Raw genomic sequence first — 26,188 nt, forward strand, 5'->3', positions numbered from 1 at the left:
CAAAGTAACTTTATGAGGGTAAAAATTTTTGAAAGATTTTGAAAAGGGCCTATAAAGATTACAGGGTATATTGTCTAGCACACTCTTTCAGAATATCTGCATATTTATTATCTTTGAGCTACTTTTCAACTTAAATGAGTAGAAAATGGTTAGAAATGCAAAGGATTCTTGTCATGAGAGATGCAAATAAGTCATGTTTAGTGGAGATGAAATTGATTATTTCCCTATGGCTATTGACTCTTGTTTTTCTTTATTTGTAATTCATTTCAGCATTCCTGATTGCCTGTATGCTTGTCTGGTCTTTGAATATGTGTGTGTGTTCACCTGCACCCCTGACCCACCTAGGAGTTGGACCGGGAGTTGGGAAGCCTAGGTCTTAGTCCTACACTCCTTCTAATTTGCTGTGTAACCTTACCATTAATCTCTCTGGACCTCAGTTTTCTCATCTGTTTTGGAGGTAGCAAGGCTAGCTCTGCCTTCAGGCATGCAATATGCCAGAACTACAGACAACAGGCCACAGGATCCAATATGTTGAGCTGGTTATAACATCTTAGTAGTTCTCTCATTAATTAATAAGCTGAATAAAACTTGGGTATTTGTTCATTTTCTATTGACCTTAGTTCATTTTGTGCTGCTATTATAGCATACCACAGCCTGGGTAATTAATATATGAACAGAAATTTATTGGCTCATGGTTCTGAAGGCTGGGAAGTCCAAGAACAATGGACTGGCATCTGGTGAGGGCCTTCTTGCTGTCAAGGCATGTCATCCCATGGTGGAAGGAAAAAGGTGGGGGAGTGGAGGAGAGAAGGGGAGAGAAGGTGCCAGGGGTTGGGGGGTGGAGAGAGAGAGAGAGAGAGACTGAACTTATCCTTTTATGAAGAACACATTCTGGTAATAACAACATTAATCCATTCACAAGGACAGAGCCTTATGGCCTAATCACCTCTTAAAAGTTCTATCTCTTAACACTGTTACAATGGTGATTAAGTTTCTGACACACACTTTTTGGGGGGCACATTCAAACCATAGCAATATTTTTTTAATTTTACCTTTCTAAAATAGTTATCCTTGATCTTCTCTCAAGTCTGTAGTCATCATAGCTAGAATATGAAGCTGTCAAGATCTGACTCAGATACGTCTGACAGGGATTCTTTATTATTATTGTTTTTAAGCCCCAGAGCTCTTTGAAAAACTGATGAAAGCAATGAACCCTTTCCTTAGAAAAGATAAACACACAGATACACACAATTTTGCATAGTCTCTTGGGAGCTCCTTGACTTCCTGGAGACTGGTTTAAGAACTCCCGGAATAGAGCCTGAGATCAGAATGGATGTTCAAGCTCAGAAGTAGAAAGAGGTAGAAGGTGTATTTGGGAAAATGAGTTTTTCTTAATATGGCTTGAGTGCCCACCATGTGCCAAAATGTATTAACTCATTTAATTGTCACAGAAACACTAAGAGGCAAGAAATTGTTGTTATCCAGGGAACAGGTACAGAGAGGGGACATGCCACTTGCCCAAGGTCACACAGCTGGCAAGAGTTCTAAAGTGATTCCTTTATCCCACACACATAAGGTAAAGGGAATAAAAATAGTTATTGGGGAGAAAATTCCTAGGGGGAAAGAAATGGCCTCACAAAATCAATGTTTACCTCAATAGTGAAGCTGAGACATCTGGTCATCTGAATCTCTATGGCTGGGAAAATCCTGTTTCAAAAGGAGCCTGGGGAAGAAGAGTATGTTGCTGAGAAGGGGGAGTGGGACCCCAGAGAAGAGAGGACCTGCATCTTTTCCACTCTTCTTACAAGTTTGGAGATCTGCAAATCTCATCCATGACCTGCCTATCACCAGGGCAAGATAAATGGCTGTGGGAGGTCTAGAATGAGTGAGACCTGCTGCCTGGCCCAGGGCTCCCATGACCCTAGAAGTGTGTGGGAGAGTTGTCAGCTTTTCCTCTTGCTCACGAAAGAGAGAGGAAGCCAGCGAGGATTCACAACTATGGTGAAAGGCTACAGCGGAGGATGTGGAGTGAACCCCCAAAAGGCAGTTGAATGGGGTGATAAGTCCTTAGGGCAGAGGGTTCATGCCCAAGACCAGGCTAGATAAGACACTAGCAGGAGACTGAGAAAGCTGAGAAGCAAACATACCCTCTGGGAGGCTAGAGGTGGCATTTGCATAAACACTTCTCTAACCCTCCCCCTCAGCCTAGCAAAGACCCCTGTGGGAAGAAGGGGAACAGAGGCTAGAAGTTACCAGAATACATTTCCTGCAAAACAACATAGAAAGTAAATCCAGTTATAGCAAAATGATAGAAATTTTATTTTGCACATTTAGGTTTAGGATCGTAAAATGGGTACCTGCTACCCAAGTGATGAGCTACTGCCTTTGTTTGTTAACTGCTCTTTCCTCCCTCAGCCTCTAGCCGCCTCCTTTCATCCAGCGGTGCTAGAGACCTGGTGTTGATATCCACATTCATAGGCTCTGGGTGATCTGGCACTTTTAAGATGGCAAAGCACTTTTGCATCCTGTGGGCTGTTGTCTGTAGTTCTGGCATATTGCATGCCTGAAGGCAGAGCTAGCCTTGCTACCTCCAAAACAGATGAGAAAACTGAGGCCCAGAGAGATTAATGGTAAGGTTACACAGCAAATTAGAAGGAGTGTAGGACTAAGACCTGGGCTTCCCAACTCCCGGTCCAACTCCTGGGTGGGTCAGGGGTGCAGGTAGATTGCAGAGGATCTGGGATTTGGGGAAGATTCCTGGAGTTTACTTTAGGCTTGTGCAAGAGGTCATTCCAGGCTTCCCAGCTTAGGGGAGCAGGGCCCTGTCCTTCATCTGCAAGGACAAGAATCAGAGACACCTGTGCAGAAGGGACACTCAGCGGATGACCTCCCTGAGAGCAGGAACTACTCATCCTGGGCTGGGATCCAAAGCAGCCACTTTTGCAGTGGAATCTTGGAATAACGATATCACTCCACACTGGGCCTCGCCCTCACTTTGCAAAGTACACTCATGTCCTCTCGGAGCCTCCTGAATGCTCTTTGAGGCAGGCCAGGCTACCTTCATTTTACAGATAGGAAAACTGAGGCTCAGACAGAACATGTGGTTTGCCCAGGGTCTTTGCATGGAAATAAGGAGTTGAATGAAAGCTTAGACTTTCGAGGACAGAGTGAGGCTGGTCTTCCAGCTGGTCCCTTTTCATATATCCTAGAAAGATAAACTAAATGAAAAGAGCTTACCGTTCTACTTTTCATCTGTGCCAGAAATGACAACATCCCTTCCCCATCCAACGAGATAACTAAAGACACTAAATCCTGTTCAGAATTTTAAAAACTTTCTGCATTTTTCTCTCCCTCTGAGATGCTCACAGTCATAAAGAATGTGTTAGATTTGGGCTAACAATAAGGTTGTTGAGCAAGTATTCTGCTTTCAGAGGTGGGCCAGAACCACCCTTTGACAACCGTGGACAGAACCCAAATTGTTTATCTCTACATCCTGTTCTGTTTATGGAGTCCTCAGTAGGTACTCCTGTGTCATGGATGAACACATGCATGAACAAACAACCTCTCCTTGGCCTCCTCTGTGCCTCGGTGCCCACCATGGAAGGGTCTTCAGCAATCATCTTATCCAGCTGGCTCCTCTTACAGATGAGGTCCAGAGAGGGTGAGTGCCCGGCTGGAGGTCACACAGCAAGTTAGAGGAAGCTCAGGTGCTTTTGGAGGATTACCTCCCTATTTCGGAGCTCAGCCTGAGATCTCATCCAGCCTGTCTTCTGAACCAGGAGAGCAGCTTTAGCCAGGACAGACGAAAGCTGTCCTTTATTGTTTACTTTGCTTTCGAGTCTGGTGCAGCCTTCCAACTGGCATGTTCAGGGTAGCTTCCTGGGCTGTGGACCATTTTTGGATTGTGAGATCGATTCCCCCAGAGGCCCAGGGCACATCTGCTACCTGCCTTCACCTAGATAGGAAAATGGCTCATTTGGGAGAGGATGTCTAATCTCTATGTTGAAGTAGCACAGATGCTGCCCCATTTGGGGTGTGGAGGTGGAAGGATGCATAACACAGGGATGCAAGTTTGATGGATGGGAGGACTTGGGACAGGCTGTGTGTCCCATGGGTACCCTGGGAGGAGGGTGATCCAGGCAGGAAACCAGGAAGAGGCCAGCTGATCTTGAGCCGATGGACAACAGCTTGTGGGAGGAGCCAGCCTGTGCAGAGCAGTGGATGTCCACATGGGCCCCTGTCACAAGGAGAGGTCAGGAGAGAGAAGTGAGTCCTCAGCTGTCTCTGCAGCTTCTCAGCCTTTTCCTCCCTGGCTTGGGCAGCTAAGGGTGGGTAATGTGATCCACTTGTTCTGGTTTGCTTAGGACCTTCTGGGTTTAGCTCTGAAAGTCGTGTGTGGACCCATGCAAACCTGGGCGGTTGGTTACTGTAGGTGGGGAGAAGTGCATGGTCTGGGGATTTAAAACCTGGCTTGAATCCTGGTACTTACAATTGTTTGACATGGAAAAGTCACTTTGCCTCTCAGGGCCCAGCTTCTGCATTTGCAAAGAATGAATAAATGAAAAATCCCAGGCATTGCCGTGGGTATGTAAAAACCTTTAACTCTAGGGCGGAGAAGTAGTGTCTATTTTGTTTATTGCTCTATCCCCAGTGTTTAGCACCTGGTGCCGACTCGAAAATATGTGCTGTCTCCATGGATGGCTCCCTAAATACTTAGGGAGCACTTCCTAGGTGCTAAGCATCCTCTATGTCTCGGTTATTTCATCCTCATCAAAAAACTTGATTACACTCTCTGAGGGATTAGGTGACTCTTCCAAGCCACACCTCAGGCAATTCAGAGCTGGGATTCGAACTCAGGCACTCTGACTCCAATGTCTGTGTACTGCACTTCCCTCTGTGATCCTGTTTTGTAAACTGAGAATTTTTGCACGGGAAGGACAGGCACCATGATGATCACTAAGGGAGGAGGACATGAGGACAGAGAGGCAGCCACTTGTCCCAGGCCTCACAGTCTTCCAGATTTCTCCTTGACCCATGCTGTTTCTAAAAGATTTTTCCTTGCACCTTTTCCTGTAGACAGAGCCCCCGAGGTGCTTCTTCACATCTGGGTCTGACTGGGATATTCCCAGACAATGGCTCCCTCCACCCTACCTTGAGTCCTCAGCCACTTACAGCCACATCCAGATTTGTGGGCAGGGCCACGCTGGCTTCACTCAGCTGCTGTGGAGCCCCCAGGCTGCCAATCTTCTCCTGCTTCCGCCACTTGGCTCGCTGATTCTGGAACCAGATCTGTAATTAGGGAGACAGGAAGGGGATAAGCAAGAGTTTTCCTCCATCTAATACCACCTCCCCCAAATTCATAATAACTATGCCTTCCAAGGGACTTCACTTTACAGTTTGTAAAGCTCTGTGGCATCCAGGATGTCTTTGGATCTGGAGGTCAGCTTTCTGAGAGGGAACCAGGGTTTCCACCTTCAATGCCTACAGGGCCAGGGGGCCATGCATGAATGAAGCAGCTGGTGCTGCACAATTGGGAGTGTTGGGGTCTGTGGTGAATAGAGCCAAAATGGGGCAGCTTCTCAGCTCCTGTCAACAGTCACCACTTGGAAATGTGAGTCCGGTGTTGCAGGTTCATGCAGTCTCCAAAGTGGAATCTTGATTTTTATGTGAAAGCTTCTGAGTTTTAAACTACTGTGCAGACCAAATGGAAATCATGTGTGGGTCACCAGTGGGCCACCCGTTTTCAACCCCTGGGGCCCCTTGGCAGGCTGAACATTGGCAGCTCCCTGCATTCCTGAGCAGGTGCTGATGGTCCCTGACTTGTGGCCATTTATCCTTGGTAATTCTGCACAGGCAGGTGTTGAATTCTGGGCTTCGTGGCTGATATAGGGGCTTCCCATTTAGCCAGTGCCTGATTCTAGATGGGAAGAAAAAGGAGAGAAGTCTAAGACAGGAGTGGTCCTCAGCCAGAAGGATAGAATAAAGAACCAAATGTTGGCCTGATTTTGAATTAGAATGAGTCCATCGCATTTGTGGAAAGAAAAAAAGGAGAGCGACTTACAAAACTATTTTAGAGAGAATGCTAATGGTGCCACAGTCGGATCTGGTGGAATGTCATGTGCTAGAGTGGCACTTGCAAAGCTGGGTGCATGTGAAGAGGGCAGGAAATACCTCTGGTGAGTGACAATGGGCTACTGTATTTCTAACCCTGCTATGAAGCAATACATAACTGGGGTGAAGAGATCACAGATGAGAGATTAGCCTGTTGGTGCTTGAACCAGGTCTCCAACTAAGACGATGAATTCAAGACTTTTTCCACTTTGCTACACTGCCTCCAAAGGAATCCCCATGTATTCTAGATCAGGGGTTGACAAACTGCAGCCTACAGGCTAAATCTGTATTTCCACCTGTTTTTGAATGGCTCATGAACTAAGAATAGTTTTCACATTTTTAAATGGCTAGAAGAAAAAAAGAAGGGTAATATTTTATGACACGGGCAAATTACACAATATTCAAATTTCATGTTCATAAATAAAGTGTGTTTACATATTTTCTGAGGCTGTTTTTGTGCTACCTTGGCCTGTTTGAACAGTTGCTCTGACACTGACAATATACCCTGCAAAGCCTAACGTCATTACCATCTGGCTCTTTGCAGAAAGGTTGTTGACCCCCGGTCTAGATGGCTAAGACCTATTTTGTGAATGAGGCTTCATGGTGAACGACATTTTGGAAGTGTCGCCAAGTGGGGAGGAAGGGTATGGAGCAGAGATCCGTGGTGATCACTGATGCCACTTCACTCCCTTTCCATTCCCAGAGGAGAGAAACCATTTTGGAACTAGAGTGACCTCATTTCACAGAAAATAGTATTTGGCCAAAATGACTGTACTCATAGGATAAAGCCGACAGAAACTTTTAGATGGGGCAACCCCAAAGGGCCCAGGATATATTGTGTCTCACACATGGTCCCAAGGGCATGGAGGCTGGGGGCTGAGGAAGGGATGGCTGTACCTGCACCCGAGCTTCTGGGAGGTTGATCCTGGCTGCCAGCTGGCTGCGGATGTGAACGTCTGGGTAGTGGGTAAAGTGGAAGATCTTCTCCAACTCATGCAGCTGCTCGGTGGTGAAGGTGGTTCGAACCCTCCGCTTGCTCTTCCTCCCTTCTGCATGGGAGAGGGTCCAAGTTGGGTCAGTGGCCTTGATGTCAGCACCTAGGCGAGGTTTTTGTGTTGCCTTGTCCTACCCTTCCACCCCACTGCTGCTCCCGAGCCTTGGCCTCTGGCTCCTCAAGCTTGGAGCTTCACAGTATTCTCTTTCCTAAAATCCTCTGCCTCTACACCGACCCTCACCCACCATGGACAGTGAGGCCAAGTTAACCTTCTAGAAAATCTTCTCTGATTGTGCCTTTCTGCTACTCAGTTGCCTTCAATGACTCTCTTTTGTCTACAGCAGGAGATGGCCAACTATGGCCACCAGGCCAAACCTGGCCCACTGTCTGTCTTTAAATAAAGTTTTATTAGAACACAGCTTCTCCCTTTGGTTTACATATTGTCTCTGACAGTTTTTGCACTATAACAGCAGAGTTGAATCATTGCAACAGAGACCATGTGGCCTGCAAAGACTAAAGTAATTACCACCTGGTTCTTCATAGAAAAAGTGTGTCAGTCTTGGTCTGCAAAGTAAAGGCTGAGCTCGGTAGCAGTCAAAGCTGTTGATGGTCTGTCTCCAGCCCACCCGTCCAGCTTCCATTTTATTCAGGGCTGGCTGCATCATTTGTGGGGCCCAGTGCAAGATGAAAATGTGAGGCCTATTGCTCAAAAAGCCAAAGAATAGCTTTTTATTTTTTCCATCGTCTCTTAAACTGTCATAGTGGGTTTTTATTTGCTATTTCATGTCATGCATCCCTCAGAGAGCACAAGGATACTCACAGGGTGAGAATAGACCTCACAGGGACCTGGAGACCCACCCTAAGACTTGCAGTCATGGATACCCCATGAAGAAACTTGGTTCCACTCTGCAACTCAGTGCTTGACCTCAACCCTCCGTGAACCCCTGCCCAGTCCCCTTCCCCACCAAGATGGAGGGAACAGCAGTTGCTGGGTAGGAGCAGAGAAACAGTTGACCAAGAGCCCGTCCTAGAGAAGCTGGGAGGTTATGAGAAGGCATTGATCGCTTCTGGTGCATTCACCACTGTTCCACTGGATTTCACTAATCAGATATTCAAATGTGCAGTTATTAAGATTTCAAGATGGTGACAATAGGCATTCAATCCCACTCTCAGGGCCTCCTTCTAAGCACAGGGTCCTGAGCATCTGCATTGGTCACACACATGCCCATGAAGCCATTCCTGCCTCCAGTACTTTGTCGACTCACATACCTTGCTTCATTCAAGTTGGGCTGCTTACCATATCCATAACACATCACGTGTGTGCTTATCACTTTGTTTTTTCTAAGGCAATCCCCTCTGTCTGGGATCACCTCTTCTCTCTCGTCTGCAATTCTAATGTCTGCTGATTCTTTAGCACCTGCATTCATTCTTACAATCTCCAAAAATTATGTCCTAATCTTTCTAACCCTGGGTGATCTTCCTTACTGGCAATATCTTCATTCTACTTGCTAGCTTTGTCATTCATTCATCCACCTTTTTGGTTAAGCACATACTTCTTTGTGCCAGGCACAACAGTAGGCAGTGAGGTGTAGAAAAGCTGAAGGCTTGGTCCTTGATTGGAAGCACTCATCATATGGTGAGATAGGGGGTACAGATAGGCTTGCTCATGACCTAGAATACATGGTGGTCACTGAGCTAACAGAGGGAAGTGGACACCTGTTGGGATTTATCTGCCCAGAAATGCCTCTTTTCTGGGACCTGCCCTACCCTCCTTTTGGAAACTATTCTTCACATACACCGACCAAGTAGTTGTAGTGGGAACTGGATTGGTTCAAGTGTGGGAAGCTGAACTGGACCTTTTGGAATCAATCCCTGGAAAATTTTTGTTACACGACTAGGAAAGAGAATCAAATCCCTCTAGTGGTTCAGCGGTGGTGGATGTGAGACGTAGGATGAGATCCATCAACTACCATCTCTCTTGTCATGCTGCTGAAGTTGTTTGCAGGGAGGGATAGAGCTAATTATGGGATATATTTTGGAGAGAGGCTGTCAGGTGAGGTTGGTGGATTATCTTTTGGCTGAGATAAATCAGGGACAACAGTTTGGTTTTGGCTTGAGCAAAAGATGTGTGTGTGTGTGTGTTCGTGTGTGTGTGTTCATGTGTTTGTATTATGGGGAAATTGGGTGTTCATTTTGGACATGTTAAGTATGTGATGTCTATTGGCTAGCCATAGGAAGCTATGGAATAGGAAGATGCATTGATAAGTTTGGAGCTCAAAGTGGAACTGAGGATGGAGGTTCGAATTAGGGAATTGTCAGCATCTATTTGGCCTTTGTAGTCATGGGAATGGGTATCACACAGGCAGAAAGTGTAGGTGGGGAAAAGGAGAGGGCCTGGGAGCAAGTCTGTGGTGCCTTCACCATGTAGAGGTTCAGCAATGGGGAAGGCAACAAAAAGACCAAGAAGGGAGGCCTCTGAAGGAGGAGGAAAGTGAGGACTGTTTCAAGAAAGAAGGCACAGTCAGCTGGATCCATGCTGCAAACAGACCAATTACAATGAGGACAGAAAAGTGGTCCTTGAACCTGGCCACACAATGGAGAGTAAGGAAGATCGCCCCATCGGCAGAATGGGAGACTCAGCCAGCATTGCCTGTAGCTCCTGGTTGGAGCCAGGTGACAGACGACGCTGGAGGAAGGACCAAACCAGGTGGCAGTGGGTTTGTTTACCTGACCATGGACTTCTGAGGACAGAATTAAAATCCTTGTCTTAATTGGACTACAGATTGTCCCTGTGATGTGATTTTAGGGATTGTAGAAAAGGCACAAACCGTCTCCCCAGATCAACTTCATTTTTGGGACCCAGGGGAATTCGTACCATTCTAGCTGACACCTTGCCTCTTCTGACTTTTTCCTCATTCCTTATAAGAAAAGTCGCTCTCAGGAATTAATTGAGAACCTAGGTACTTCCTGTCCCAGGGTCACTCATACTCATGCTCAGAGAACGCTAAGCCTCCCAGGGAAGGAAGCCTCATGTGTCTTCTGTCATCCATCTCTAGGCTGTGAGCCCCTGGAGGGCAGGGACTGTATCTGAGTAGGGACTGTATCTGACTGTATCTGAGACCAGCTGAGGAACTGGCTCCCCGTGAGAGCTCAACAAATATGTGCCTTGAATGGATAAAAGTAGAATTCAGGCTCTGCTCTCAGTCCTGTTGGACAGAAAAGACTTCCACAGGATTTGTCTGAAACTCTGTACTATGTCAGATGTCACACATCAGAAAGGATGGCTGATGTGAGCCGAAGCTGCTACAAAGGAGGGATGGGAGTCTGAGCTCCAGCTGAGGTCCCTGGACTCCCACCCAGCCCACTTGTTTTTTACCCCAAATAAGAGTGGTAAAGTCATCACACACTAAGAATTGGAGTAGACACTCAGTGAAAAATAGATTTCACTTCTGAGGGTTTAACACCTGAAAAAATCAACTAACTTGTTTTCTTTCTTGGTGCTTATGATTGATCCTGCTGTCATTGGATAGTAGAAAACCCAGTGAGCTGGACATCAGAAAATCTGAGCTCTGTTCCTGGTTCCACTATGCAACTTGTGCCACATTCTAGATTCATTCTCTGGGCCTCAGTCTCCCCATCAGTAGAATGGAGGGGGAGAGAGACATTGAATGATCAGGTCACTAAGGCAAAATCCACCCTGATATTTATAATCCTCCTTCTCTGGGATGGAGGATGAATGGCTCAAAAGTCCTTGCCTCAGGCTTGCCTGCAGGACCCGTTTACTTGGTGAAAGGGACAGGGCCAGTGAGATTTCTCTCTGGGAAGCCACCAGGCCCGGTTGCCTCAGTTGTAGAAATGGGATTTCAGGTTTGCTTTTGTTCTCAATCCTTTCTACCACCCCTCACTTTTGTTGTTAATCCATTTTTATCCTTTCAAAGTACTTTCGCTCACTTTTGTGGATTCCTGGAAGCTTCTTGGGAGTCGCAGGCAGTGAGGCTTTGAACATTACTCCCCACTAGAGTAAGTTATTGGCCTGTGACCCACCTCTATAGGAGAGCCTCATCTCTGCCTCTCCCTCTCGACCCCTTTCCCTCCCCAAGTCCACACTGCCTTTTTAACTTCGTGGTTCTTTAAAAAGATATTTATTCCATGTTTAGAGCTGGTGTTGTGTTTAAGGGATACAGCTGAAATCAGTCAGAATTGATGTAGAGAGAAATGGCAGGTGTTAATTCATTCCAAGAGCTCAGTGAATGTTGTCTCTGTAACCAGCAGCTAATAGGCACTGAGGGCCTGTCTGCAGGTGTACAAAATGAACAAGCCATGCCTCACAGTATTGGATTTACTCCTTCATTCATTCACTCAGTCAGTCAGCATATTAGATGATAGTAAATGATATGGTACAGTTCTGCAGGAAGCTGCAAAAAAAAAAAAATTACAAAAGGGAAGATTCCAGGTTGACCTGGAAAACTGAGGTGTCAAGGACAGCAGGGAGTTGGGGTCTTCCTGGGACTATAGAAGTGTGAGAGAGAATGTGGGATGTGGAACCAGAATACAGAAAATGAAACAACGTGGAGAACACAGGAGTAGAAACAGAAGACGGGTCGTAATGAAAATAAGCCATCTCCTCCATTTACCCCAGAAAGAAACGCAGGTGAACAAGGATTTATGGCTAAGAATAGAATCCATAATAAAATAAATATTTCAAAGCTTCCATTTGTGTAACTAAAGGAGCAGCTTTTAAGACATGATGGCTTTTTTCCTGTTCCCAAGAGTACTGGAAGAAGGTAATTTAGAGGTGGGGTGAAGAAGGAAAGGATCTAAACTCTGCTCTGCAAAACAGCCTCACTGCTGACTTCATGGAGGAGGGGCTGCCTGCCAAGTCATAGGCTGGTGAGAAAAATATGTTTTCTCATCAGCTTTGAACTACACATTCTCAGGATAAATGTTTGTCTTTGAGAGGTGATGATTATGGCGATGATGATGTTGTCCCTGTGTCTCACAGTTTTAGTGGCCTCTCTCGGAGTAAGGAGGGGTGCCTAAAATTCATACTGGTGAGGAAGTATGACTGGAAAGACCCAACCAGAAGGCCAAGAGCAGTTTTGGGAGAGACAAATAAACTTCAACCTGGAGTCAGGGAAATGAGGTTAGGATCTGAGGCTGTACCTTGTGAAGGGTTTAACTCCTTTGAACCGCACTCTCCAATATGATAGCCCCTAGCTATATGTGACTATTTAACTTAAATAGAGTACAAAAATTCAGTTTCTTAGTCATACCCTCCATCGCTCGATAGCCACATGTGGCTAGTGGCTACGATATTGGACAGTGCAGATATAGGACATTGTTATCATCACAGAAAGTTCTGTTGGACAGTGCTACCTTAGAGGGTTTCCCACTGGATTTTTGGAAAAGTCATATTCTGGGTCTAATTTTAAGTTTCTCCCTGCATTGCAAGTTCCTCTAATTGCCACATAGTAGAATGCTAGTTACATTTCTTTTACCTTTTTATCTGTATTTTCTGTTTTTCTGTAATATACAGGAATTTCTTGTGTAAATAAACAATCAAATAAAACAGCAGGGTGGAAAGAGATGAGAATAAAGAAATCACTGAAACAATTAGGAAAGATCACTGAAATCTCCCACCTGGAAGGAGAACTGGATCAGGAGTGAGAAAACCCTTGGGTTCCCATCCAGCCCAGCATCTCCCTACCAGGTTCTGGGCAGAGACGCCAAGAAGCAGGTGGTCACAGCCCGGCCTACCTGGGGAGTGGGCATGTGGGGACAACAGTGGAGGGGGATGGAGGCAGCAGGAAAGAAAGAAAGTATCTGACAGGTATACTAGGAAAGAAAGTATAGTGTCAGCTTTGATGGCTTTGGGGAAACCGGAAGTATAGGGAAGGCGAGAGGAAGAGAGGACTGCCCCACACTCACATCTCCGCTGGTGCCTGGGGAGAAGGAGGATGACCAGGGGAGGGGATGGTGCCCAGGAGCTCTGGGCGATGAGTCAGAGCAGAGTCCCCTAATTATGGCCCACAAAGCAGTGTGGGAGTGTAAAGAGCAGTGTCCAAGGGGGCAGCTCAGGAATGATGAAGGTCAGCACTTCAACTTTCCTGCAGGAAAAGAGGAGACTGTGAGGGCACCAGGAAGGCTGATGCTTGGGTTACAGACCACAGAGGGTTACAAATAAGGGAATAAGGTGGGAGAAGGCAGAACATTATAATATGGAACAGAGAAGGTAGAATGCAGTTCAGCGTGTAGAATTTTGGAAACTCGTTAGGCAAGAGGCTGGAAAATACAAGCTCATTGATGGCCCTGGCCCATGCATAGGATAGGATTCTCAATCACCAGGAGAAACCAGGGTGTTCTGGGTCCCTGCTAAGAGGGGACACTTCTGAGGCAGCATGGATCATCCTGGAAGGAGCACTGGATCAGGAGTGAGAAAATCCTTCGGTTCCTATCCAGCCCAGCATCTCCCTACCAGGTTCTGGGCAGAGAAGCCGAGAAGCAGGTGGTCACAGCCCAGCCTACCTGGGGAGTGGGCACATGGGGACAACAGTGGAGGGGGTGGAGGCAGGAGGGAACTGCCACCCTTTTCAAGTTGCTCCTCTCCCCATTGTTAATGGTACAAGCTGTGACTTACACTTTAATAGGTCTTCGAAGAGAATGAGTCAGCAGAACTTAATTAAACCTGAGCTGTTTAGCACATCGATCATAAGAAATACACAATTTACACAGGTGAGTAGGCCACCTAATTATAAACTGATGTTTCTCCGTGCTCAGCGCCCTCCCCTGATTGCTTCTTCTCTGGGGTCTGCTAATTGGTCCTGGTTGTGCAGCTAAAGGCCCCAGGGACGTTGCCGCTGGGCAGTCTCTGGAAACGGGCCTCATCCTTGTCTTCTGAAAACAGTGGGTTCACCATGGAGGACACCCAGGGCCCTCTTTGCTGCCCTCCTATAGGGGACACCTCCTGACACACGAAGGTGGGGTGCAGGGCAGGAGTCTCCCCATGGCTGACCTGTGCTGGCCTCATTTCCCTAGTCAGGCCACAGACTTTCTTTGGCTCCCTGTGCCCAAAGGGAACAAGGCAAGCTTCTTAGCATGGCATTGAAGGCCTTTCCCATTCCATCTTTCTAGCATCATCTGCTTTCCCTCAATTGTCATTTCCATAATTTTAGTCCCACCTGACCATTTCCACATTCCCCAAATCAGCTATGCACTTTTATTTTCCAGGCCCTTGTACTGTGCTCCCTGAGTCTGGAATGCCTTGTCCTCCTCCTTTGCCTAGCGAACTCCTACTCATCCGTCAAAGCTCAAATAAATCAAATATTTCTTTCCAAGGTCTGTTGTGAATCTCCTAGTTAAAACACAATAGTTTTTTTTTTTTTTTAATTTAAGAGTGTGAAATTTCAGCTTATAACAAACTAGCTTCCATATTTGTAAAATTTTTTTTTCTATGAGTCTCTATGAGTCAATCAGTCAAAATATCTGTAGTGATTATTACTGGATGGTGAGATGGTAGAATTATAGTTACATTTCTTTTACCTTTTAATCTGTATTTTCTATTTTTCTGTAATACACAGGAACTTCTTGTGTAAATAAATAACGAAATAAAACAGCAAGGTGGAAAGAGATGAGAATAAAGAAATCACTGGAACAATTAGGAGGAGACCCTTGCGAAACTCACCAGAAAGGGAGTGCCACTCCCAGGGGTGACTGGCTTAGTACTCTCTAGGCAGTGTGAGGCTTGCATCTTCCACACCTGTGGTCTCACTTTCATAATATTTTGTATGTATGAATTTTAGCATATGTACTCCCCCCACCACCCACCCACCCACACACACACTCACCCATACTTTTTACTTATGTATTTAAAAATTTTTTTCTTTCTTCCTTTTTTATTTTAAAGCAGCTGTACCCTTTGTTTAAATGAAATTATAAGGAAACCCTACAAAACAAACAGCAGTAGAGCTCCTTTGTTGTAGTGTATGTGGGGCCTACTCCATCTTCCCTTCATCCAAGGCGGCTCTGGTCATGCATCTCAATGAAAGCCTGAAGTTCCCAAAACATTTTAAAATCTAAGGCTTAAAAAATGCGGATGTACATACATAAAGGCCAAAGTTCTTGGCTTGACACACTTGACCTTCCATCTGCCTTACTTCTTTCATCTCTTGTGACTGTGCTCCATGAATTTTAGACTCCAGCCACTCGATTTTGTTGTTTCTCAAGGTTTATTCCTTTTTATACCTCTTGGGTGCTGCTTCACAGGCTTTCCTCTTCCTGGAATGTCCTGTCCCTTTCTCTGCCTGACTCCATCTCAAAAGCCACTTCTTCTCTGAAGGGCTGTCTCTGATGGTGTTATGCAGGGTTCATTATCTCCTATTCTGTGTTCTAAAGCACTTTGTTAGGTTTGTATATCATATTTGTGCTATGACAATGTGACTAATGACAATGCGCTTAGGTCTGGTGAGACTAAAACATGAAGCATGGGCACAGATTATTGGGACAGGGTAGCAATGGGTTGATTTCATGTGCTATAATATTTCAACAGTTCTAACTCTCTTCCTTGCTGGGAAGTTGTGTGCATGTGTGCATGTGTTGCATGTGTGCATGTGTATGTGTACACGTGTGTGTTTATGTTTCAGACCCTCTCCACTTCCTCTCCAATCTATACTGTGTTGATGCAGGGGAATAATCAGACAACACAAGCTGTGCAGTCAGGAGATGTTTCAAGGTGTGACACAGGAAGTGTCCTAGAACTTATTCCTGTTCAATGGGGGAAATCCATATTTAGTTACCCTTCTTGCCAAGAACTGAGGAGGAATTTAATTGTTCTCTTGCTTAAATACCTACAGAAGGCCGACCAAGGTGGCAAATGTGCCGAGTGCCCAGATTAGAGATATACAAAGCCACAGGGCTTTCAAACAGGAGGAAGAGACATTTCTGGCCAACAAATTATTAACAACTGCCTCCTTACAAGGAGTGGGGAGGAAACCTCTTTAGCAACACACCATTGATAAAGAAACTTGAAGGTTCCATATGGAATCTAAAATGATGTACAAAGGGTTCCAAGGGTCCTGAAATAAGGAACCATCATCCCTGCATGGAACAGTGAAGTAGAAGAAGGAGAAGAGCAAGATGAAGACTCCAGACAAGGCCCAAGCACACACAGCTCCTCCAGCCACACCCTCTGGTCTCAGTTGACTGGTTTGGAGGTGGACATCTCACTCAAGCTCGGCCAATGGGTGTCCCTCCTCTGGGGCTTTTGAACGTGGGATTTTAGAGGGCTTGAGGACATCACTGGAGACTGATCTAACTCTTGGAACTATTGGAAGCTATTAGGAGAATGCCAATTAGCAGCAAGAAAGAGGTGAGCTCGCATGCAGAGAGAAACAGCTGCAGAGACTTGATGACATTATTGGGTCTGGATCCCATCACAGCTGAAGGTTACTTATTCTGCCCTTCACGTGGCTTAGTCTGGAAACTGATTTCTTAATTTCCTCCAAGGCAATACGTGTCCCTCTCCATTTTAGCTAACCTAAGATAATTTTTTGTCAATTGTAACCAAATAGCTCTCATTAATACTGATCATTGTACACGTTTTTGCCTAAAATCTGAAAATGATTCTTCATTCCCTGAGGAATACAAAGCAAAAATAAAAATCTCTACTGTAGCCTACAAGGCCGCGTGGGTTGGCTCCTTTCTGGCTCCTAGACCTCAAATTGTATCCTTGGGCATCATCTATTAATAGGCTCTTGCCCTTGGGGCTCCCTCCATGTGGAATGCCCTCCCTTCCACCCTACTCAGTCTTCAGATTACAGACCAACCATAACTTCTCTGGGAAGCATTTTCTGACCTCCCTGACAGACCAACCTCCCGTGGAATAGTCCCTTGGAGTACCATGTCACCATCTCCCCAGCACTTGTCACAATTGTAATTGTACTTTCATTTGTGATTATTTGGTGGTTATTTGTCTCACCTGCTGTCAGATCAGTGGCAGCATTAGATTCTCATAGGAAAAATAAACTCAGGGCTCCCATTGATTCTACATTATGGTGAGTATGTAATAATAATAGAAATAAAGTGCATAATAAATGTTATGTGCTGGAATCATCCTGAAACCATTCCCCCACCCACTGTCCATGGAAAAATCATCTTCCACAAAACCAGCCAAAAAGGTTTTGTGATGCTCTACACCATCTCCAGTGCCCCGTTCAGTACTGTAGTGGCTGTCAGAGGGGTTTGCAACTTCATGGACACTTCTTTCAAATTCTCCCAACTTGGTGACTCATTTCTTATGAATGAAATGCGGTGAAAGTGATGCGATGTGATTTCTCAGGCTGAGTCCTAAAAGGAAGCTGCTTCCACTTGGCTGTCCCTCTAGGATTGTTTACTTTGAGAAAGGCTATCTGCCATTTTGTGAGGACACTCAAGCAGCATGTGGAGGTTCCTATATAGGGAAGAACTGGGTCCTCCCACCAGTGGCTGTTACCAACTCACCAGCCATGTGAGTGAACCACTGTGGACATAAATCTTTTATTCCAGTTCAGCCTCCAGATGACTGCAACCCCAAATAACATCTTTACTGCAATCTTATGAGGGACCCTGAGCCAGAACCACCCAGTTAAGTTACTCCCAAATTCCTGATCCACAAAACTGAGTGAGATAATAAATATTTATTATTTTAAGCCACTAAGTTTTGGGATGATTTGTTGTGCAATAGGTATGCCTCGCACTGAGTAGAAATTCAGTGGCTATTTGTTGCGTGTCTGGATAAACAATACAATGGATAAATCAAACTTAAATTATAGCCAATGTTTTAAGTCTCCTCCTCTGCCTATTTGGATTTCTCCTAGCTCTGACATTCTGGGCCTTATAATTATAGTTGATGTTGTCAATGGCTGGCTTGTATCACCCAGGCCTTTCTGTGCTCCATATCTGCTTCTTACTGCCAGCGTTTGTCTTTAGGGATCAAATCCTTGGATAATTCTGGGGAGTATGTTTGCTCCATTTCCCAAAGGATTTGAGCTTCAATTACCCATAGGGGCCACTGGCTTAATGACATACGCTTTATTCATTGCCTCCCTTTCCTTGTATTATTTCACTACTTCCTTGCGTGTCCCATATCAACTACTTGTGCTCAGATCCTTTCCTTAGGGTCTGCTTTTTTGGGAGACCCCACACTAATACAGCGCTCTTTTTTGCAGGTAGGGGCCATGCCTTGCACTTTCTTGTGCCCCCTCAGGGCTTGAGACTGAGCCAGGTTCTCAATTCTAGAGCCAGTCTCCCGGTATCCCTGTAGGAAGGTCCCCATAGCTCTGGTGTCAGGAACTGAGAGATGGAGTCCATTGGAGCAAGACCAAAGCACACTTCTCTCGGGGAAGTGCCCGTTTTTAACTCCACGTCCTTTTGCCCTGTTCTTGTCTGCTCTGATGGGAGCTCATGGATCTACCTGGGTAAGAGCCAGAGCTGTTAATCACCAGGTGATGAGATACACACAGGCCTTAGTCACAGCCTCAAACCAGGGCTGCCTCTCCCAGTTCCCATAGCAGAGCAGCTGTCTTTGATTTCAGGTAGTTCAGGGGAGGAGGAGGGCTAGGGAAAAGAGGGAGAGGAGAAGGAGGAGGAGAGCAGAAAGTGGTGAGGGACAGGGAAGGGAAAGGAGAAAGAGGAATATGAGGGGACAAAGAAGTGATGGAAAGTGTAATGGGCAGAATGGGTAGAATAGTGACCCCCAAAAGGATATGTCTAAGTCCTAAACCCTGGGAATTGCTAATTTTTTTTTTTTTTTTTGTAAATAGAGTCTTTGTAGATATAATTAAGGCTCCGGGCATAAGATCATCGCAGATTTAGGTGGGCCCTAAATCCAATGACAGGTGTCCTTATAAGAGAAAGGGACATCTCTCTCTCTCTCTCACACACACACATACACACACACACACGACAAGGCTGTGAGAAGATGGAGGCAAAGTGGAGTGATGCGTCTACAAGTCAAAGAAGGATAAGGGTTGCTGGAACCCCCGGAAACTACGAGAGAGGCATGGATCAGATTTTCCCTTGGAGCCTCCAGAAGGAGCTATCTCTGCCAACACCTGAATTTCAGACTTCTGGCTTTCTGAATGGTAAGAGAATATATTTCTGTGTTTTAAGTCACTCAGGTTGTGGTAATTTGTTACATCAGCCTTAGAAAATTAATACAGACAGGGAGGAAGAGGGGAAAGAAGAGGAAGAGGTGGCAGGAGGAGCAGTGGCTTCTAAATGGCAAAGACACCAAAGCATTTCAAGGGCAAGAAAGGTTTGGAGGCCGGGCGCAGTGGCTCAAGCCTGTAATCCCAGCACTTTGGGAGGCCGACACAGGCGGATCACGAGGTCAGGAGATCGAGACCATCCTGGCTAATATGGTGAAACCCCGTCTCTACTAAAAATACAAAAAAAAAAAAACTAGCCGGGCGAGGTGGTGGGCGCCTGTAGTCCCAGCTACTCGGGAGGCTGAGGCAGGAGAATGGCGTAAACCCGGGAGGCGGAGCTTGCAGTGAGCTGAGATCCGGCCACTGCACTCCAGCCTGGGCGACAAAGCGAGACTCCGTCTCAAAAAAAAAAAAAAAAAAAAAAAAAGAAAGGTTTGGAATTTGAAGAGGAGTTGCCTGCACCTCGAGGGTAGACAGGGCCGGGGAGGGTGTGATGGGAGATGAGCCTGGGATGAACAAGGCCAGTCTGGGAAGGACTTTGAGTGCCACACTAATGTGTCAGGGGCAGGCCCTTGATGAACTGCAGCATGACGGCCAAATCTGGCCCGACCGACCCCTGTTTTTGTATATAAAGTTTTATTGGAAATAAGCCTACCCATTTATTTACACATTGTCTACAGATGAGTTTCAGCTGTGACGGAAGAGTTGCATAATTGTGATAGAGACCATCTGACCATCAAAGCTTAAAATTACCATCTGTTCCTTTGCAGAAAGTGTTGCCATCCCTTGCCACCAGACAAGCACCAGGATGCTTCTCAAATGCCAAGAATTCTACCATGCCCCTAGCCAGCTCCACCAGACAAGGTGGGCAGAAGTCAGCACTGTCCCAGGGTGGCACTGCCAGGGACTTCCATCCCCCTCCAGGTGAGTAGTCACTGCATCTTGTTTTATTCACCTTCACCTTCCCCAGCCCCCAGCCTGGCCCAGAGTAAGCATTCAGTGGTTATTCACTGAATGAATAGCTGGTGAGCAGGCAAGGGAAGATCCCTGGGTTCCCCAGAGGCCAGGCAGTCCATACTGGTTTACCCACTGGGGTGGTCTCTCTTCCTTGTCAATTTTCCATCACCTTTCCCCTGGGGCCTATGATTTCCCCACAGAGGATTATCAGTGGTAGAGGTGCAAAGATGGTCTCTCTCTCTCTCTTCCCAGGGTCTGAGCTTTCAGTATAAAGAGGCTTCCTCCTGAATGGGTCTCCCTTAACTTTGGAGGGTCCTGGGTTTTGGAGGGCTTCCCTCTCCTTGGAGGAGAGAGAGCAGGAGGCTCGGTGTGGAATCTTTTCAGATAGAGAGGCCCTCTTGGATTTTCCCATTGACTTTTAAGACCTGGGAGGGTCCAACCTATAGATCATGAAGGTCCCTGCAGGAGTGGGAAGATGTCAGGGGGGACCTTTGTCCCTGCCATGAGAAATGAGGACAGTAGAGCACTACACTAGCCTTGGAGCCCAGATACCTAGCCTGATCCCATCTCTCGCATGTACTGGCTCTGTAGCTTGGAACAAACCACTTTACCTTTTTGAGTCTCAGCTTCCTCAAAGGACCACTTCCTTGGGCCACCAACATCAGAATCATTTGGGAGAGTTTGTTAGAATGCAGATTCCTGGGCCTTTTGACTTAGAGTCAGAGTCTTGGGTGCTGGGCCTGACAGGTTGCATTTTAATAGCTCCCTAGGTGAGATGGCAAAGGTTGTCTGTGAGCCAGTCTAGGAAGCCTTTTAAACGTTAAGTGGAGACAAAGAGGAACTTATTCCTCTACCATTATTCTTGGGGAAGGAGAGGGCGTTGCTATTTCTGGTCCTGTTGTTCTCTGCTGAGGGGTCCTGCACAAGAGGAGGCACATAAAACAGGGAAGTAGAGAAGCATCAGCCAGCAGCAATAAGCACAGGGCTGGGCATGAGGGCTCCTGTGAGCGTAGGGAGAGGTTTTCCAGCCTCTCTGCTCCTGCCCTGCCTGGGATCATGACCATCCCTTCCATGGGGAGAAAGATTGTACGGTGGAAAATCACCACAAGGGAATCCTCCAAGGTTTTTCAGCAACTAATTTGCTGTGAAATTGGTCATGGCATGTCAGAGCTGGGAGAGACCTTATGAATATTCTAGCCCTGCCCTTTCATGTTACAGGTGGGGAGATTGAGGCTAGAGAGGGCAGTGACTGGCCTGAGGTCCTCTTGTGCACTGGGGCCAGATCTGGGCTTAGAGGGCAGGTTTCCTGAATCCCTGCCCTCCTCACCCAGTGTGTTTCACAGACTCCAGCTCATTTGCAATTTCTGCATTTCTTTTGTATAGTTTCTGGCATGTTCGGATCCCATCTGTATTATTTGTTTAGCATTTTCCCAAATAGACCTTTTTGTTTGACTCAAATGATAAATGTATGTTAAAATAATACCTTATATCATGACCATACATGGATAGCAGTGTCTTTCACCATAAATACAAGGTTAGTGTAGAAGTAATTACAGGACTATTGAGCTAGATCATCTTTATCTATATACCCACCAAGGTCATCTTGAGAGCTGCCAGTGGGACCCTCTCCAAGCTTTCAGAAATGCTGAATTTCAGCATAGTGGGAGATGGATGGATTTAAACTATGTTCAGGGATAATCTAGAGTAGATGGTCTCAGGCCACCAGGGTTCAATTCTAGTGTTCATTACTCATATGGTTTTTGTGGGGGATTTATCTTCTCTTCTTGGTTTCATCATCTGTAAGATGGGTTCCCAAGTGTGACAATGAGGTGGGAAAATGGCCACAAAGGTGCTGTGGAAGTCATAAAACACCATCCGATGTCACCACCGCTAGTCTGGTCGGCACTTACTGGGATCTGTTCTGGGACCAGATGGATAGCTGACACGGAACATGCCAGAATCTTCCGTGGAGGCCTAGAAAGAGTGGCTTCCTTTCTGAAGCCTGCCGTCAACGGGCTAGGGGAAGGGAAGCTGCTCTGGTAGGAAAGGCGAGACCTCTCTCATGACACAGGGTGATCATAGATTTGTACAACTGCAGCAGGAGAGACTCAGGACCCCAACTGGAAATGTGTCTATGAATCTTTAATGGACTGGAAGATATTAATGAACTTCCAAAAATTAAGCTAGGGACCCTTTCCCTTTGGAAAACTCAGCCACGGGGAAACACAGCAGCCTCCTGCCTGCGGACACACAACCCTCCTGGTCTTCCTCAACCCTGCAGCTGAGTGCGATCCCTCATCAGCTCTCTCCATGGGAGACTTGCTTGGTCGGGGGGATGTGGAGCTCTATTTATGGCAGGTAATGACATTAAGGGCTCCCTGAGCTTCCTTTCCAGCATTTTCTTGGATTAAAAGTGGGGAAAGGGGGAGAGAACTGAGAACCTCATGTGAGATATTCCAGGCTCGGTGACTGTCAGACTCAGAAGGCCCTTGAGACATCACCAGCTTCACCATTTCTTATTCCCTCACCCAAGTGTTTTGCCGAGAATAAACCTGAGGCTGCAGTGGACAGGGACTTTCCTGAGGTCACACAGCAGGCCACGGCAGAGCCAAGGCTCACACCCTGGGTTCCTAACTCTTAGCAGGTGTGTGCGTCCACCTCAGTGCCCCAGTGCGGCTTTCCTCCTTTCCTCAAGCCGGCTCTTGATCTACCTGGTCACTGTTATCTGGCGACAGGCCTTGAGATGGCCACTGGCTTGGGGAAGGTGATTAGGGTGGACTTTTCCCAAGCCAAAGCTTCAGCCCCTGGAAGTTTTGCAGACTGAACTCGGCTTAGGAGGAGGAGATTGTGCTGGACCCAGCAGGGATTTGGGGGAGTCAGAGCCGGGTCCTGATAGCGGGGCTTCTGTTTACCAGCTACGTAACTTGGGGACATTATCCTCCTCTTCTCTTTCACAGATGAGTTTTCTTATCTGTCCAGTTATGATAATCGTGCTTTTCTACTGAAATTAAAAGAGAATGCCTATGACATTGTCAATGCTGAATAAATGGTAACTAGCATTGTTAGCTGGGGCCTGGTTACAGTAACAAGCCCTAGGTTCTTGCATTCTGCAACTAACTGAGCTTTGGTGTCTGCAGCTGAAAAACCACAGTTTTGGGTTAGATTGAAAGGTGTATCAGGAAACCAGCCCAGAGCCAGGTCTTGCTCTGAATTTTAGAGTCCTCTATCCAGTTGATATGGACGGAAAAGCGTTTTCTCTGCCTGAGCCCAGCTGGGTCTTGGAGACCAGGAAACAGAAAGAAATGATCAGGAGACACTTACCCTGGGGCTGGTCCTGTGGAGGCTTTTCTAGCCCAGAGCCTGAGGCCACAGCTTCTCCGGGGCCCTCTCCGCCTGGCCCTTCTGGTCTGTCCACGTCATTTCTCCTGGCAGGCCTCTTTAGGATCGCCTCGATGGAGAACGACAGGCCCAGCTTCTTCGGGGCCTCAGAGCACCCCAAGCTGTTTCTCTCCATATCCCTGCAGAGAGCAGGGCCCACCTCAGCACACATTGAGGGGCTCAGGGGTGACTCTGTAGGCCAAGGAGGGTGCCAGTGGAGACTGGCGTACTTCCTCCCCTGAACCTCCTGGGGTCAAGAGGGCGCGTGGAGGTGAAGAACAGAGAGTCTCCAGTTAGATGATCCAAGCAGGATTTCGCGTCTGCAGAGACTTCCATGGGCAGATGACAACAGAAGAGCTGGAAGGAGGGGTATCCTGTGCCTACAGCTCACAGCCCTTACCACTTTGATGTCAAAGGAGTCACCATGGCTGAATTGGGGTTCAACCTTCCAGAGAAGGGTCTTGTCGGATGCATTGCCTGCACAGTCACCAGCTTAGACCAGGATCCCTGAGGTCACTGCCCAGTGGCGAACAAAGAGAAGAGGGAGAAACAATAAGGCACAGGAAAGAGGAGGTCAGTCTCCAGAGGAGGTATGGAGGCAGGGTGTCCACCTTTGCCCTTTCTCTGGCTTCTGGCCCTTTCCTGTGGCTCTAGCCAGCCTCCGGGAGGCTGGAGTGCCACCCTTGGCCTCAGGCGGCCAATTCAGTCCTGGGCTTTACTGCAGCTTGAGCCGTCTTCCCAGACACCCATCTTTACTTCCTTCAGTTCTGCTGCGTCCAGACTCCAGAACATACCTTCAGTGCATCAGTGCTCCTGCTGTCCTGCAGGTGGAGGCTGAGGAAAGGGGGTCCCTGGGTGCTGCCAGGCCTGTCTCTTCTCTGTGCCAGGGCTGGGCTGAGCTGTGAGTCTGATTCTTCTCAGGTGTCTCTGGGCTGGCCCTGGCTTTGTTCTATTCTATTTTTCCTGACCTCACTTCACATGTGAAGCCCTCTCTCCACAGGCACCTGACCCAGGGTACCTCTCTCTTCCTTGTGGCGTCCTTTCTGCTGCTTCTCCCAGTCTCCTGAGACAGAACTGAAGAGGCCCTTTCCCTCCGACTGGGAGCTGACAGTTGTTGATCTGTCCTTACCAGGAATTTTGCTCCAAATTACTGTGTAACCAAGGAGGAGGGGGTAGTAAAACAGGCTGATAAGAGAAGAAACTCTCCACGCCTCTTAAGGCTGGGGATGCAGGTGTCAGGGTAGGAAGGTGGCAGGAGGCAGTGGGGATCTGAAGGACAGGTATTGGCGGCCCCAGGGAGGGGCTGTGCTGGGGAACTGGCCAGAGCAGGGGAAGGGAAGGTGGGAGCAGAATGGCCAGGAAGTGTACCCAGGCCCAATAAAACATGTTTACTCAGCCAGGAGAGCCTATGGTCATGTGCGGGGGAGGCTGGGCTGGGGTGCAGTCTGCTGCCTGTCAGCCTCAGGCATTCATTTGCTGTCAGATGTGCTTTCCACGGCTTGCAAATATCAGATCAGGAAAAGCATTCCGGGGCTTTCTGATGTAGGGAAACTGAGGTCCAGAAACAAGATGGTGCAGAAAATATGATGGCAGGGCCTGATCACAGCCCTCCCCTGGGGAGCTCCACGATGCCTTGCTGGCCACGAGGAAACAATTTTCACAAGAGGGATGGATAACCTGGAAGAGACTGTGAATGTGAATTTGGATGTTAGAATACAGATCTTTCATAGAGGGCAGGGGTGGGAGGTTGGGGGTAGGGAAAGCTGGTCTCTACCCCCTGAGAAGAGTGAGTCAGGAGAGGGAGGGACTCACCCCGAGAGAAGGAACAGGTAAAGATGCCCCATTTTAGGAGCTGTGCTCCTTGGAGGTGTCAGGCTGTCTGATTTAGTTAGGGTGGACTAGGCTGTGCTGCAGTAACAAGTAAACCCTATCGTCTGGGGAACGTATACTATCTCACCCACATCACATTCTAACGTAGTCATTTAGGGACCCAGATTCCTTTCAAACAGTGATGCCACCATTCTCCAATCATTGGCTCCAAGTTTTCTGGGGAAAGGGAGATAGGAAAGAAGAAATTATTATTTTTTTAAATTTTACTTTAAGTTCTGGGATACATGTGCAGAATGTGCAAATTTGTTACATAGGTATACATGTGCCTTGGTGCTTTGCTGTACCTATCACCCCATCATCTAGGTTTAAGTCCTACATGCATTAGGTATTTGTCCTAATGCTGTCCCTCCCCTTGCCCCCAACCCCCTGACCGGCCCCAGTGTGTGTTGTTCCCCTCCCTGTGTTCTTGTGTTCACATTGTTCAACTCCCGCCTATAAGTGAGAACATGCAGTATTTGGTTTTCTGTTCAAAGGAGAAATTTTGATGAATCAGAAGTAGAAGTGGTTGATAGACCTTCTGCTCACATTCTGTGGCCAGAGGGTGTCACATGACCCTGCTTAGACCTATCCCTCTCCTAGGGCTGGACAGGAGAATTTTCCTGTGCCAGGAGAAAAATGAACTAGTTTGCAGTGAAGAGGCCAGAGTCCCCTAGAAGTCAGGTCCAGCATTGGTCCC

The 26,188-nt window shown here is 47.0% G+C and overlaps 1 protein-coding gene across 1 annotated transcript; it reads right to left on the reverse strand.

Moving 5' to 3' along the window:
- Positions 1 to 2,295: 2,295 nt before the first annotated feature.
- ISX (intestine specific homeobox) lies at positions 2,296 to 24,813 on the reverse strand. Its single transcript, XM_050745877.1, has 5 exons — positions 24,417 to 24,813; positions 23,566 to 24,129; positions 7,009 to 7,160; positions 5,173 to 5,289; positions 2,296 to 4,237 (listed from the first exon to the last, which is right to left on the reverse strand). Exons 2-5 carry the CDS (start codon positions 23,792 to 23,794, stop codon positions 3,998 to 4,000), a joined length of 738 nt encoding a protein of 245 aa, XP_050601834.1. The 5' UTR covers positions 23,795 to 24,129; positions 24,417 to 24,813; the 3' UTR covers positions 2,296 to 3,997.
- Positions 24,814 to 26,188: the final 1,375 nt, after the last annotated feature.

This window comes from Macaca thibetana, chromosome 10 (genome assembly GCF_024542745.1).
Source record: "Macaca thibetana thibetana isolate TM-01 chromosome 10, ASM2454274v1, whole genome shotgun sequence".
NCBI lineage: Eukaryota > Metazoa > Chordata > Mammalia > Primates > Cercopithecidae > Macaca > Macaca thibetana.